General features: G+C 35.6%; 1 protein-coding gene and 1 long non-coding RNA gene across 11 annotated transcripts in view; both read left to right on the forward strand.

Moving 5' to 3' along the window:
• The window catches only part of LOC309792796, a 468,580-nt gene that overhangs the window by 261,295 nt on the left and 194,136 nt on the right, over positions 1–13,149 (forward strand). The window lies entirely within an intron of this gene.
• PAN3 (poly(A) specific ribonuclease subunit PAN3) overlaps positions 1–13,149 on the forward strand; it is a 118,890-nt gene that overhangs the window by 17,112 nt on the left and 88,629 nt on the right. For 6 of the 10 annotated variants that reach the window (XR_014291791.1, XM_082602609.1, XM_082602605.1 and 3 more), the window contains one exon: positions 12,446–12,607. The exons of the other annotated variants lie outside the window; for them this stretch is intronic. Coding sequence is in view for 5 of the 6 variants with exons in the window: in XM_082602609.1 (XP_082458735.1) it covers positions 12,446–12,607 (162 nt within the window). In the remaining variant the exon portion in view is untranslated. The remainder of the gene's footprint in view (positions 1–12,445; positions 12,608–13,149) is intronic. 10 annotated transcript variants of the gene reach the window in all.

Genomic DNA, 13,149 nt, shown 5'->3' on the forward strand with positions numbered 1-13,149 from the left:
TAATTTAATTTTATTTATTTTTTTATACAGCAGGTCCTTATTAGTCATCAGTTTTATACACATCAGTGTATACATGTCAATCCCAATCTCCCAGTTCACCCCCCCCCCACCCTCCGTCTATTATTCTTTTGTTGTAGTGGAACTACCTCAAATTTATGTAAATATTCACTCATAATTCCAGGTGATCTAAGCAGGCTATCATGATAACTCAGTGACATTTTATTTCAGAATGAGATCGGAAAACAGGTAGTTAGGCCATACTTACTACTGTTTCATGGCTAGTTAAATAAATTATTTTCTGAAAATCTCAGTTGGGCCAACCCCTGAGCTGCAAATGCTGCTTTTTGCCTGTGGGGTGTGTGAATTATTTGGATCTGATGAATCAGAGGTTTTAACTGTGGGCAGGTCTTACTCTGGGCTGCGTGAGAAATTTAAAAAGAATGGACTAATGTTTTTCTTGCTTTCCTCAAATCTAATTCAAGAGACAATGCATGAATCTACTAGAGAACATTTACACAGCAGTGTATTAATCAGTGTGAATTTAAATGTGTGATGATTGCTAAGTAGCAGAGAATTCTCTAGATCCAGAAGAGTTTATGGAGAAGTTTTGAGTTGTGGTTTTTGAAGGTGAGGAATATGGGGAAGCAAACATATTAAGCAGAAGGGATTGTTTGATTACAAGTAAAGAGTTAGGATCTTCAGTAAATTTAAAAATTCTCTTCCATCACAGATAAGCTAAGAAACTGTGGCTGAGGGCCTTGTATCTATAAGGACTTGTTGAAGTAAAATGTGTGATGTGAAAAACAATATAGAAAAAGGTTGCTAGCCATTTGTCTGGGTTGGTTTATTGTTAAATATGTGGAAAATTTCCTGAAGAGCTGTATACTGAGAATATATGTGCCTCAGGGCACTGATGCTCATAGTGTGTCTAGTGACTGGAGCTAGACGGTGAGTTGTTTCCTGTCTGTAGGGAGATAAGTTAAAACGTTAAAAGTAAATGTTTAGAAACTTCTATAACAATCTGATAATACCACAACATCCAAATGTGCCATCATTTTTCTAGTAATTCATTTTTGTTTTATGAACATATAGGACTATGATGCATAGGAAATTTTTTAAAAATGTGATCTTTCATAGTTGATATTTGAGAAGCACTGATTTAAAAAATTTTCTACATTAGAAATACATAAATATAGATAGGAAAAGTAACCTTTTGTTACTTTTATTTATAAAAGTAACATTTATTTGAAAATGTGTACGATTATTGTTGGCCAGGGGTGGTGGTGGAAGAAATTGAATTATGGCTATATACTCAGCGGGAGACGTAAGCCCCCCAAAACACTGGAGATGGAGTTCTGTTGAAAGTGGGAGTGAATATGTTAGACATTAGTGCATAAGGAAACCTTAACAACAAGGTAGATAAAGCCGAGAACTGGTCTGACAGAAAAAGACCTGAGAGTCACTGTGAATCACAAATGTGGTCTGGACAGCAGTAAAGTTTTCGGTCAGAAATCCTCTGGGAACAAAGTATCTTTATAACAAAGTTAGATGTAGAGATACAGATATTCATAAATAACATGATGACATCTTGCTAACTATTCTTGCTAAGCTGTGCAACCACAGATGATTGAGACAAATGTTCCTTCAAAATTTGTGTCTGGCAATCTTGGCTTTCCCTTTTTATATATTTCTTGGTCCTTCTTTGCCCTCTTTTTTAGTTGTCTAGTCATTTTCCTATTTAGCTTTCTCCCCTCCCCACATTAAGGCAAAAACACTCCGGTGATTGTCATTTAAATTTCTTGTTTTAATTGTACTTTAGTATGATGTTTCAGTCAATATGCAGCTTTACCTGGGCATTTGCATTTTATTTCTGATAATGGGATGACAGATTTTCACTTCTGTAAATCTTTTAGGTTTTAATAACAAGTTAAATTCTTTGGGTTTAGAGGACAAAAGACTTGTGAAGTATCATGTTTATTTCTTCTGTTCTTGATTTTAAAGCTCTTTGTCAGGATGAGGGAAGTGGGATCAAAAGAGGCTGGCTTATCTACTGATGGCTTATTTGTGAGGAAATGTAGCTGGTGGAGGCCTAGTTTTGGATGATTCCGCTTGAGCTCAGTTTGGAGCCTCCTCCCCACTGTTCTCAAATCTTAAGAGCATCCTTTCCCTTTTGTATCATCTGTGTTACAAAACTTACTGATCTATATATATAGTATGATTTCTGATTAATTTGACATTTAAAAATTTTTGTGTACATTTCTGTTCTAATGTCTTCAAAAGATGACTTTTACATTATTTACTTTTACATAGGGAACCAAATAGGAATAACAAACTGGTGAGTATTATGGTAGAGTTCTTCTATGGAGAAAGCTAAAGTAAATTTGGAGAAATTAATAGGATTATGACATAGATAACCTGGGATGTAAATCTTTCCACAATCCTTCTGATGGCTAGGCTCATTTTAAAACATGGAACCAAATATTGATTGGACATGGAACCAAATATTGATCTTGGGGAAAAAATGAAAGGTGAGGAGAAAAAGGGGAAGATGTTGAAAAATAAATCGTAATGGGAATCACAATCTAAGACTTCACCTATAACACCATTTTAAAACATTTTATATATGTACTCAAATACTGTTTTACTTAGTATTTAGATTTCCAAGTCAGCCACATCCGTATCTTTTACCCGTGAGTACTGTGCAGGAATGTTTTTATGGAAAATTGTATTTAGAATTCCAAATTAATACACTCAGAGCTATTCTTCTTTTACTGGAGATGACTGAACCTCTGTTCACCTCTGCTGCCCATGCTGTGGGAACGTGCACAGGCTTTAGATTTAGAGATACGTATGGTAGAATTGTTGGAGTCCAAGTTTCCGTAGGCAGGGGAGCATCACGGTTCCTGTTTATAGCTTGCTTAGAGCTCATGGTGAGTTTTTAAAGAGTTGGGAATAGTAATAACCCAGTAGCACTGAATAATGGTCAGGGTTTTAGGGTTTGGAGTTGGATGCCAGGCAGTCTGAATTGAATCCCTGTTTCTTCACTGATTGTCTTTGTGTCTTTAAGCTTAGTTAAACCTTTCTGTTTCTTCATTTGCAAAATGAGAATAATAATACCTTAGTACCTGGCATGTAGAGGTGTTATGAGGACTAAATGAGAAATGCCCAGTAAACGGAAGCTGTTATTGGTAATACATGGTGCTAGCCAAACCTTTCTGGTCTTGTTTGGGAATTGTTAACTATTATTAAATAAATAAATGTCTGTTGCTACTCACTCTGGATCAGGCTGTATTAGAGTTGTTCATTGGAAAAGCTGTTCTCCTATAGTTGCTTTGAGAATGTCCATCTTTTCTTTGAGGTGTTCAGGCCCCTCCTCCCCACATAGCTGGTAGCTTCTCAAACATATCCTTCAAATTTGGTGAAAATACATCTGGGATTTTCTCACTATGCAGTGGCAGACTTGATTTTATTTATGTTGACAATGATCTTCTGTATCCGTTTCAGGTAATATGGTAATACTTCTATAAAATTAAATGTTTTATAATTTCATTTTATCATTTAGTCACCCCAACAATTCTTTGAGAGATACTATTTTTTTCCATTTTACAGATTGGGAAATGGAAGTTAGATCAAGTAATTTACTTGGAATAAGATAGATAATATTTAGTTATGTTTCAGAGAAAAAAATTTTTCTAGGACAGTATAGAAGGGTAAGTAAGATCTTCTATAAGGTAAAAAATGAAGAGGTAGCGGAGAGAGAGACCACTGGTAACATGCAGAGGAGGAGATAAAACATTGACCTTATGCCTGCCTTTTTTTCCATTTATGTGATTATCTCAGTGTAAGTTTGTAAACAGTATAAATTTCTAGGGCAAGAATATACAATTAAACTTTTGATAATTGATAGCTAACTTTTCAGAAATGTTGCACAAATTTATATTTCTACTCATGGGTGCTGGTTTTTCTACAGCCTTGAAAACACTGAGATGTAAAAATCTTTCATATCTTTGTCATTTTATAGTCAAAAACCCCTCATTGTTAAAATTTGATTACTGCTGCTATTGAGCTTCTCTTTTATGTTTATTGACCTTTGGTGTTTCTTTGGTGTCCTATGCTTTTATTTTACTGTTGGGATATCCTTTTTAAATTTGTTGTAAACTCTTTGTTTATTAGACATTTAAGCTTCTTTGTTTTTGGTCTTGAATTTCACACGTAATTTATGCTGTCAATTTTGAAATGTCATACTTATTACTCTGATTATCTTTTATTAAGTACATTAAAAAAGAATAGAATATTAAGCTCATTTTGTTAAAATAACATGGTAATTCCCTGTCTGAGTTGGTGATTTTATATTGAAAGGACTGTCATTATTTTTATGTAATTTGAATCCACTATCATTTTTATTGCTAATGATCTATAGTAATCAACTTCCCTTTAGCAAACAGTTACATTCTCTCTCTTCTCTGTTTTGTCAGACTTAAATGTGACGTTCTTCTTACTGTTTAATCCGTCAGTCTATTCTTTTCTTAAAATGATGGATTAGATTAGATTGAAACTTGTTTAACAATATGATAGTTCCTATAGAAAAGGGCTCAACTTTGAAAAAGTTAATTTTATTTTCCTCCTAAATGAAGAGTCCTCCAGGGTGAACTTCCAGAATTGTGTTGAGATAAAGGTGTGCTTTGGAAAGAACAGATTAAATTTTGTTGTAACAAATTAGGAGTTCAGCCACGTATTTTCTCTACTTTAATTCGTACTTTGTGTGCAGTGACAACTTGCTCTTGTTGAGTCAAGAGTCTTCAAAATTTATGATTACAAGGGAATTTTGTCCTGTTGATTGATTTAAAAAGATCTCGTGAGAGTTTTTTGTTTTGGAGGCTTTTTTTTAGGTGTGTATGGTTGTTTTGTGTTTGACACACTACCGTATTTAAACACGTGAACTGAAACAGAATGGCTTTTGTATACAGTATGTAATACTGTTGACTATAGTCATTATTTAGCTTTAGCTTTGGGGATTTTGAGTTGGTTCTTACCTAATAATGGTAGTTGAATGAAACCATGCTGCATCTGCCACTTGGACCTGGGAACCAGCAGATCATTCTGAGATATTCTGGTTGGCTTCTTTACACTCTACTCTGGGCACTGTATTTACAAAGTGTAGTAGCTGATATTAAGAGCTTCGTGTTACTGGTGGTTCGTCCCTGTTTTCCTAGGAAGTAGGGGTCAGGAAAAAATTAGTAAAGGTCAATTTAGAATTCTCATGCACAAAAAGGCTAGCCTAAGTTTTAAGCTAAATTTAACCAAAACTATGTAATTTTTCCTAACTCTGTTTAATTCCCAAGATATGTTCTTGCATTTTGAAAGTGGGGAGGAGGGAGTGGCTTAATGAAGTCTCTGTAGCTACTGTTTCTCATTGATCCCATCCGTGCCAATTAGAGTCAAAGAGAGATTGATTAATTTAGGAATTCGTATTTGGTCATTTTAGAATTAGCTAGAATAATGTTAAGATTGTAACATGTTAAGGAATACTATAGAATGTGGGATAAATTGAGTTAAGAGTACAAGCTCTGGAGCCTGACCTTATGTTAGTTTTGAGATTATAGGCAAGTTATTTGAACCTCATCTAAGCCCACCCTTCTCATCTGTAAAGTTGGTTTATAATGGTGCCTATCTCACAGAATTTTGAGTATTAAATATATTAATGGCTATAAAGTGCTTGGCATAGTGCATTGTGCTTGTCAAATGGTAGTTGTTGTTGCTGTCTTCTGCTGCTTTAAAAAACATGTTTATCTGTTTCTGGATGTGTGTAAGATTATTTATCTTTGATTAACCACTACCTACTTTAAGTTCAATCATAGTAAAGAGCATCGCTGAAGATACTCTGCTTCATTTCAAGATTCAGTTTAAGCAAGGGTACACATATAAATAAATCAAAAGGGAACCTTTTGCTAATAAGCAAATAGGCATTTTAGCATGATGGTTGCTTTTGATAAGGGACTAAAATTCATATAAAATTTTTTATGGTCATTACAGGTGATAACTTTCATGACTTAAAACAACATTACTCACTTGCACTTAGAAGATTTTAATAACTTTGGCATGGTATTCTGTTTTTCTACATCTTGTATTCTGGTTCTATTCTAAAGCAAAAGAATAAAAGAAGTTGTAGTTTGGTGTTCCAAGTCTTTAGAAATTGAATGTGACCTTGCTTAACAACTGATCTCATTTTTGGTGGCATAAACCTCCATTGTAACATTGAGGTTTTGAGAACAGAAGTAATGACTACTTTGTAGACTTTCTTAAATGTATGTAGATAATATAGTGGGCTTCTTCTCCCAGGATCAGACTCAGTAGAGCTTAAAAAACATTTCTGTATGTGTAAATCCTGTTCTGCTATATTTGACATAATTTAGATTACTTTTTACCTAGCAGCATCCTCTGTTTTCATCCTCTCAACCTATATGTGATTTCTGTATTGACTCCACAGATTAAAAGATCTTTTTCATTTATAGATGTTTACCTGCCCGTGAGTCTTTAACAATGACAGTCTGTTTTTCTGTAGACCCACTTTCTATAGACCTGCTCACCATCCCATCCTATAATTGGCTTTATTTAAACAGTGAAAACCTAAGGGACCTAATATATTTCCATGAAAACCTACAATTACTGATAATGAATGGCAGGACAAAATACAACATAATCTTTGAGGCTGGCTTGTTTTTTTTTTTTTTTTTTTTGCGGTACACGGGCCTCTCACTGTTGTGGCCTCTCCCGTTGCAGAGCACAGGCTCTGGACGCACAGGCTCAGCGGCAATGGCTCACGGGCCTAGCCGCTCCACGGCATGTGGGATCCTCCCGGACCGGGGCACGAACCCGTATCCCCTGCATTGGCAGGCGGACTCTCAACCACTGCGCCACCAGGGAAGCCCTTGTTTTTGTTTTTGATTTTTGAATCTTTTACTCGAGAAAATTGATTGGAGCCGAATATACAATCACTTATAGGTTTAGATTTACTATTCTAAATTGATTAGGTGTGAGAGCCTTTAAAATCCAGGTGTATTAACATACCTAATTAACTAATAAATTAAGTAGAGGTAGTTCCCTGTGTCTATATGGAAATTAGCTTATTTATTTGATTTAAAATATTCAAATGGTTTTAATCAGTTTGGAGTCTATTTTTTCCTAGTGAGTTTTACATTAACCACTGACGGTTAATGGAAATGTAATCTTGTATTTAGTTCTCATAATAACAAATACCCTAAACCGTTAGGGTGTTTAATTAATTGAGGGAAAACCATTGTACGTCAGAAGAGGTCGTAAAAGAGAAATGAAAATTCATTTTCAAATAAATATACAGTAAATTCTAGGCCAGAGGTTTCTGATAGTGGACCTCAGACCCTTAGAAGTGGCAAGAGGTAGGTAGGTTGCTGAGTTGTAACTGCAAAAGGCAATGAGTTAGTACATTTCATTAAACATTGTCTAAAGGGAGATAATATCAATATTTCATATATGTGCACAACTATTTTCCAAGTATTTGAAGATGTTTGATTAATAAAATACAAATTGTTTAAAAGTACCATTCATAGTAGCTTTAAATCATCATTCATTGTTTCAGAGTATAAATAGTGAAAACACAGTTATTCTGTTTTTGATGTTCAGAGGGCATTCTTTTTTTTTTTTTTTTTTTTTTTTGCGGTACGCGGGCCTCTCACCGCTGTGGCCTCTCCCGTTGCGGAGCACAGGCTCCGGACGCGCAGGCTCAGCGGCCAAGGCTCACGGGCCCAGCTGCTCCGCGGCATGTGGGATTCTCCCGGGCCGGGGCACGAACCCACGTCCCCTGCATCGGCAGGCGGACTCTCAACCACTGCGCCACCAGGGAAGCCCCAGAGGGCATTCTTAAAATTCAGGGCACTGGAAACTTTTTGTGCTAGGATAACAATTGACTTCTCTAGTTTATAACTAATGATTAGGTTGTGATATATAATAACAAGGCCTGTAATGTGAAGTATTGTAGAGATGATGCTGTTTTGCAATTTTACCAAAAGAATTGTGCTCTGAACATTGGTCTATAACAACATTTTCTATATGAGCAGTGGTTTTTATATATTTTTCTTTTGCTAGACTGAACTTTTTAGGGGAAGAGAATAGATCTTACCACTGTATTTCTCTCTCTTTTAAAAAAATCTTTATTGGAGTGTAATTGCTTCACAATACTGTGTTAGTTTCTGTTGTACACCAAAGTGAATCAGCCATATGCAGACGTATATCCCCATATCCCCTCCCTCTTGAGCCTCCCTCCCGTCCTCCTTATCCCACCCCTCTAGGTTATCTAGGGAGGGCAAAAAGCCTTATGCTGAAATGTTAAGTGAATGAATGAATGAAAAACAATGTGTTTGCATTTAAGGTTTTGAAATAAAACAGTCCTAAAAATTAGCTTTTATTGTTCTTTCTTTTGACACAGTCTGGAGACTTATCTTATTTGTTAGGAATGAGAGTGGATTTCCCTTAGTCCTAAACCATTGGGTTGGTCTTCTATGGACTAGGGCAAGGATTTTTGAAGAGCCAGGGCTTTGGGGGCTATGAGTAATGATCTTGAAGGCTCTGAGCATTTAGGGCAAGCTAAAGGAGTGGGATGTTAACTATTTGAACCCCTGTCCTTTTTTTATTTTGGGGGGGTGGCCCCAATTTCTGTTTTACCACTAGTTTCTTATCCAGGTCTCTTCCCTGACATTCTCTAGAACTTTATTACTGGAAGGGTGATCACCAGACCAGCAGCGCACTAGTCGTCTTGGGACTCATGCTTTACTTTAGGCCTGCTGAATTAGCATCTTTATCTTAACAAGATCCCTAGAAGAGTATATGTTCATTACAGTTGAGATGTGCTAGTCTAGGATACATTCTCCAATTTTTTCAAGCCCTAAGTTGTTATTTTTTAAATGCCCAATAAAAAGGGTAGAACTGTTTTCAACTACTGTCTTATTGTGCTGTTTAGATTTTGTGAAGAATGATAAAAATCAGTTTTGTAGTGAATCTTGAGACTTAAAGTAAAAATTGTATACATTAGAGAGAGAGAGAAAAAATAGTTACATGTTATGCTGGATATTTTACCACAGGAACAAAAAGAGAATGGGAATTTTGATGTACAATGTTGACTTACTAGGAGGTGGAGCAGACAAGCTGGTTACTTACCAACAGGACATGACTTTGCAAAATGCTTCCGTTTCATAATAACCAGCAGGCTGGACTGGCAAGGAGGCTGTCAAGAGTGGAGGATCAACCAGGAAACATACCTTTTTTTTGACCAGCACATTCTCAAGATTGGTTTAGGAAGGGATTGCTGGAAGCTAAGGGGAAGGGAAGAGGGCTTGTGCTTTTGTTTGCTCTGGTGGAGGGGTTTGGATCTTGTAGGACTCAGAAGGCTTTGGAGAAAATAAACATTTCCCATAAAATTTTGTTTGCCCTTTATTTCCTCACCTTCCATTTGACTTCTCTATTTCCCATAGCCCCTACTGTCATTTAATCACCGATAATTGTTTTTAACCTAGCAGCTCTTTCCCCAGCCACGCCTTAGCCTTCTATTTGCATTGCAGTTTCCTGGAGTTCCCATCCTTAGCCTACGCCTGTGATTCTCAGGTGGGGACAGTTTTGTCCCCTGACTCCTGCAGAACATCAAAGATATTCTTGGTGTCACGACCTGGGGCAGATGCTGCTAGTCGTCCTGCAGTGGCCCAGGACAGCCCTCCACAGCAAAGAATTATCCAAAGTCTGTAGTGCTGCGTTTGGGAAACCCCAACCTGGATTATCGTCAGAGACCATTGATTTATCTACCTATTTCCAGTTTAATTCTCATTCACAAGCTTTCAAGAGTTCCCCATTGCCCATGGAGTGAAGTCCAAACTCCTTGGCATAGGATACAAAACAATTCATGGTTTTTTTTATTGCTTTCAAGCCTCATCTTTTGCTCTCACGGTTGGTCCTCTACTAATGATAGACTGAAAACTTATAGTTTTCCCTTAACTGACAACAGAGTGCCTGTATGCCTCTACATGTGCATTTTTCCTAACCTACAAATACATCTTTCTCTCTCGCTCACTCTGGTTTTGTTTTGTTTTGTTTTGTTTCGTTTTGTTTTGTTTCCTGTCTAGACGCACTCCTCCTTTAACACTGCTCAGGCTTTCGTCCTCTCTGTGAAGGCTTCTTTGCTTCTGTTCAATTGGTACCTTGATTATATATGCATTTTTCATATCACAGTGAGTGTGTTCTGTTTGCATGACTTTGTTAGTTAACCACTAGGTTATGTCCTCTTTCAGAGGGAAAGGTGTGTGTTTTATTCATCATTGCATTCCAAGTACTTAGAACAGTTCTTGATACAAAGTAGGTTCTCATGTTTAGTTGAAAATACATTTTTCCTTCAAGAAATAAATAGTAGTTCACATAATTTGGAAATTAGCTTTTAGATGAGATTTTACCATAATTTACATTCTGTGCAATGAGACTTCTGTCTGTAATCTTTTCGGCTCACCATCATGCTCTGTATTGCTGCCATCTCTTTTCAGATGTCATTTGTCTTCTCTTGCTTATAATGGTATTTAAATGGTATTGATACCTTAGGTCTTTTCATTCAGTATCACATAGAAAGTTTTACTTTTGGATTACTTTTGGATTACTTTACTCTCTGGCTATTTATTGAAGAAACTTTAATCTGTAGCAGGACAAGTTTGGGGATCTCTTCTACCTAAGAGGAAAGGTCTTAGGCTAATTATAGGTTTTGGGGGTGATGGGGAGGAGGGAGAGGAATAACTAATTCCTTTTTGGAAAAACAAGAAACATAATGAGAGCTGCTGGGGAGGGAGAATTATATATTGGATTTATTTAAAACCTTTTTTTCTATATTGCTTAATGTATACTATGAGAATAAATTTCACTAAGGTAATAACTGGCTCAAAAACAAGTCAGGATTTGTGAAGGCTCTAAATAACAGAAGAACATTTAAAGCAATAATTTTCTTGCTTTCAAATGTATGACTAGAATTTAGGTGTCCTTATATATATAGAACCTATTTGACATGTTGTGATTTTGTTTAAATAAATATTCTTTGATGTGTTGAACTTTTTTGATAGGATCATCTTTAGCCCAGACGTTTTCTAAAATATAAATTTTAAATTAGTGAAGGCTTAATTAAGGCTATATTAATTTTGCTATATGTCAGAGCCTTATAGTTGTGAGCTATGTTATTAAAAATAACTTGCTTTAAAATTCTTTCATCTATAATTTGGTTCTAAAGGGTATATTTCTATTCTCATTCTCAAAAGTTGCTTGTGATGTAGACACAGAGAGTAATTGAATTGGTTCAAGATTGCATAGAGGTGGAAATACTTTAGCTTCATGAAACTTTACCCACTTCTATAATTATTGGATAGATGGGTAGTCTAGTTTCCTTTCTTATGCAAGTTTAATTTTTGAAGAATGTTAATTTCAACTATTTGCTTCAGCAGTCTTAAGACAGAGCAATGAGTAAACATAGATTTTCTTATTTTAGATCTTAAATTAGATACCTTCCCAAGAATGTATCAGTATTCCTTAAAGGGAAAAAAAATACACAAATTCCCTTTAAGATGCAATTTAGTACAAATTTGCTATAATTAAGAGAAGTAAAATGGTGGAAACTGTTCATTAACCTTCATGTATAAAAAATCCCTGCCAATCACTTTTAAGATTGTTTACTAACTTTATTATAATATTAGCCAATGAATCAGTGCTTTTACTAGGCTACTTAGTATCAATCTGTTCAAATTACTGAGATTTATAAGACCAATGAAATTTGTGTATTTTTTTTGTCTGAGATTGTTGTTTTTCATTGAGTACAAGTTTCACTGAGTACAATGCCTGTTTAAGATAGATCAATTTGTACTCTGCCCTAATGGGCATAGAATTTGAAAAATTAAAAAAAAAAATCCATTCCTTGAAATTAGCTGCTTCTTCTAAGTGGGGTGGTTCTCAGTAGGAAATAAGGTAGTGAGATGGGGAGCAGAAAAAGATATGGTGTGAAGAAATTTTTTTACCTGTATTTTGTGCCGTTGAAGCCATTTCTTCATATTGCAGTGAGAATAGGTAAGTGCCAGTGGAAAAAAATTTGCAAAGCATTTACTTTGCTGATAAGTTAATTTCTGTTCACTAAACTCAGATTATAATGTATTTCACTAAAACAGTTGTTGTTTTATGTAATACTGTTGTTAGGACTATGGGTTATTTTGGAGGTGTGTGCGTACTGGGGGGTGGGGATGGGGAATGGGGGGTGGTGCTAAAGACATTAGAGGGAGTGTCTTAGAAATTTTATTGTTTCCTATTCCACCATTCTTGGTATCTTCTGTATGTTAGTTATGTTAGCTTAGATTAGTATGGGGGATGTTAGGAGTGGCCTGGTTTCTTTCCTTCTTTTTCCTAGCCAAGGAAGTATCGCCTGGGGATGCTGGAGGAGAGGCTAGTTCCGATGGGATCCAAGGCACGAAAAGCAAAGAACCCTATTGGCTGCCTTGCTGACAGGTGTAAATCAGGAGTACCCATCAATATGGTTTGGTGGAACAGAATCACAGAAAACAATTTACAGGTAAAAATAATTTTATTAGACATTTTTGAAAAGTGAATATTTTGGCTGCTTTCTGTGTCTGTGTGGGGTGGTGTGTATGAGATTGGATGACTTAGCTGATACACTTAGGTTTTTTGTTTTCTTGTTTTTTTTTTTTTTTAAATCAAAGTAAAGGTAGTGGCCCATTCACTAACTAAATGTTTTTGTTTTGTGGCTTTTTTTGAACTTTCTCTGCTTGTAGTATATTTTCCTATTCTTCCGTTTAATTTAGTTTTTCCCTTTTGGATTTTGTTTATAGTTAAGTTTAATTATTTTTAATACACAAAGTTGTACTACATTAAAAAGTCATATAAAATTTATTACAGAAAATCTCATTTATTTGGAGTCTGAACAATAGAAAGCTCCACATGTTGTCTTTTTGTACATTTTTACTAGGAGATAAAAATTGTATGTAAACTTGTCAAGTGTTGGCTGTAAAACCAACTTCAATAGTATGTTGTCTTAGAGTTATTATACATTTCAGTCTTTTGCATTATCTGTGCTAATGAAAATGAATTTTTATA

The sequence above is a fragment of the Mesoplodon mirus genome, assembly GCF_964341445.2.
Source record: "Mesoplodon mirus genome assembly, chromosome: 17".
Taxonomy (NCBI): Eukaryota; Metazoa; Chordata; class Mammalia; order Artiodactyla; family Ziphiidae; genus Mesoplodon; species Mesoplodon mirus.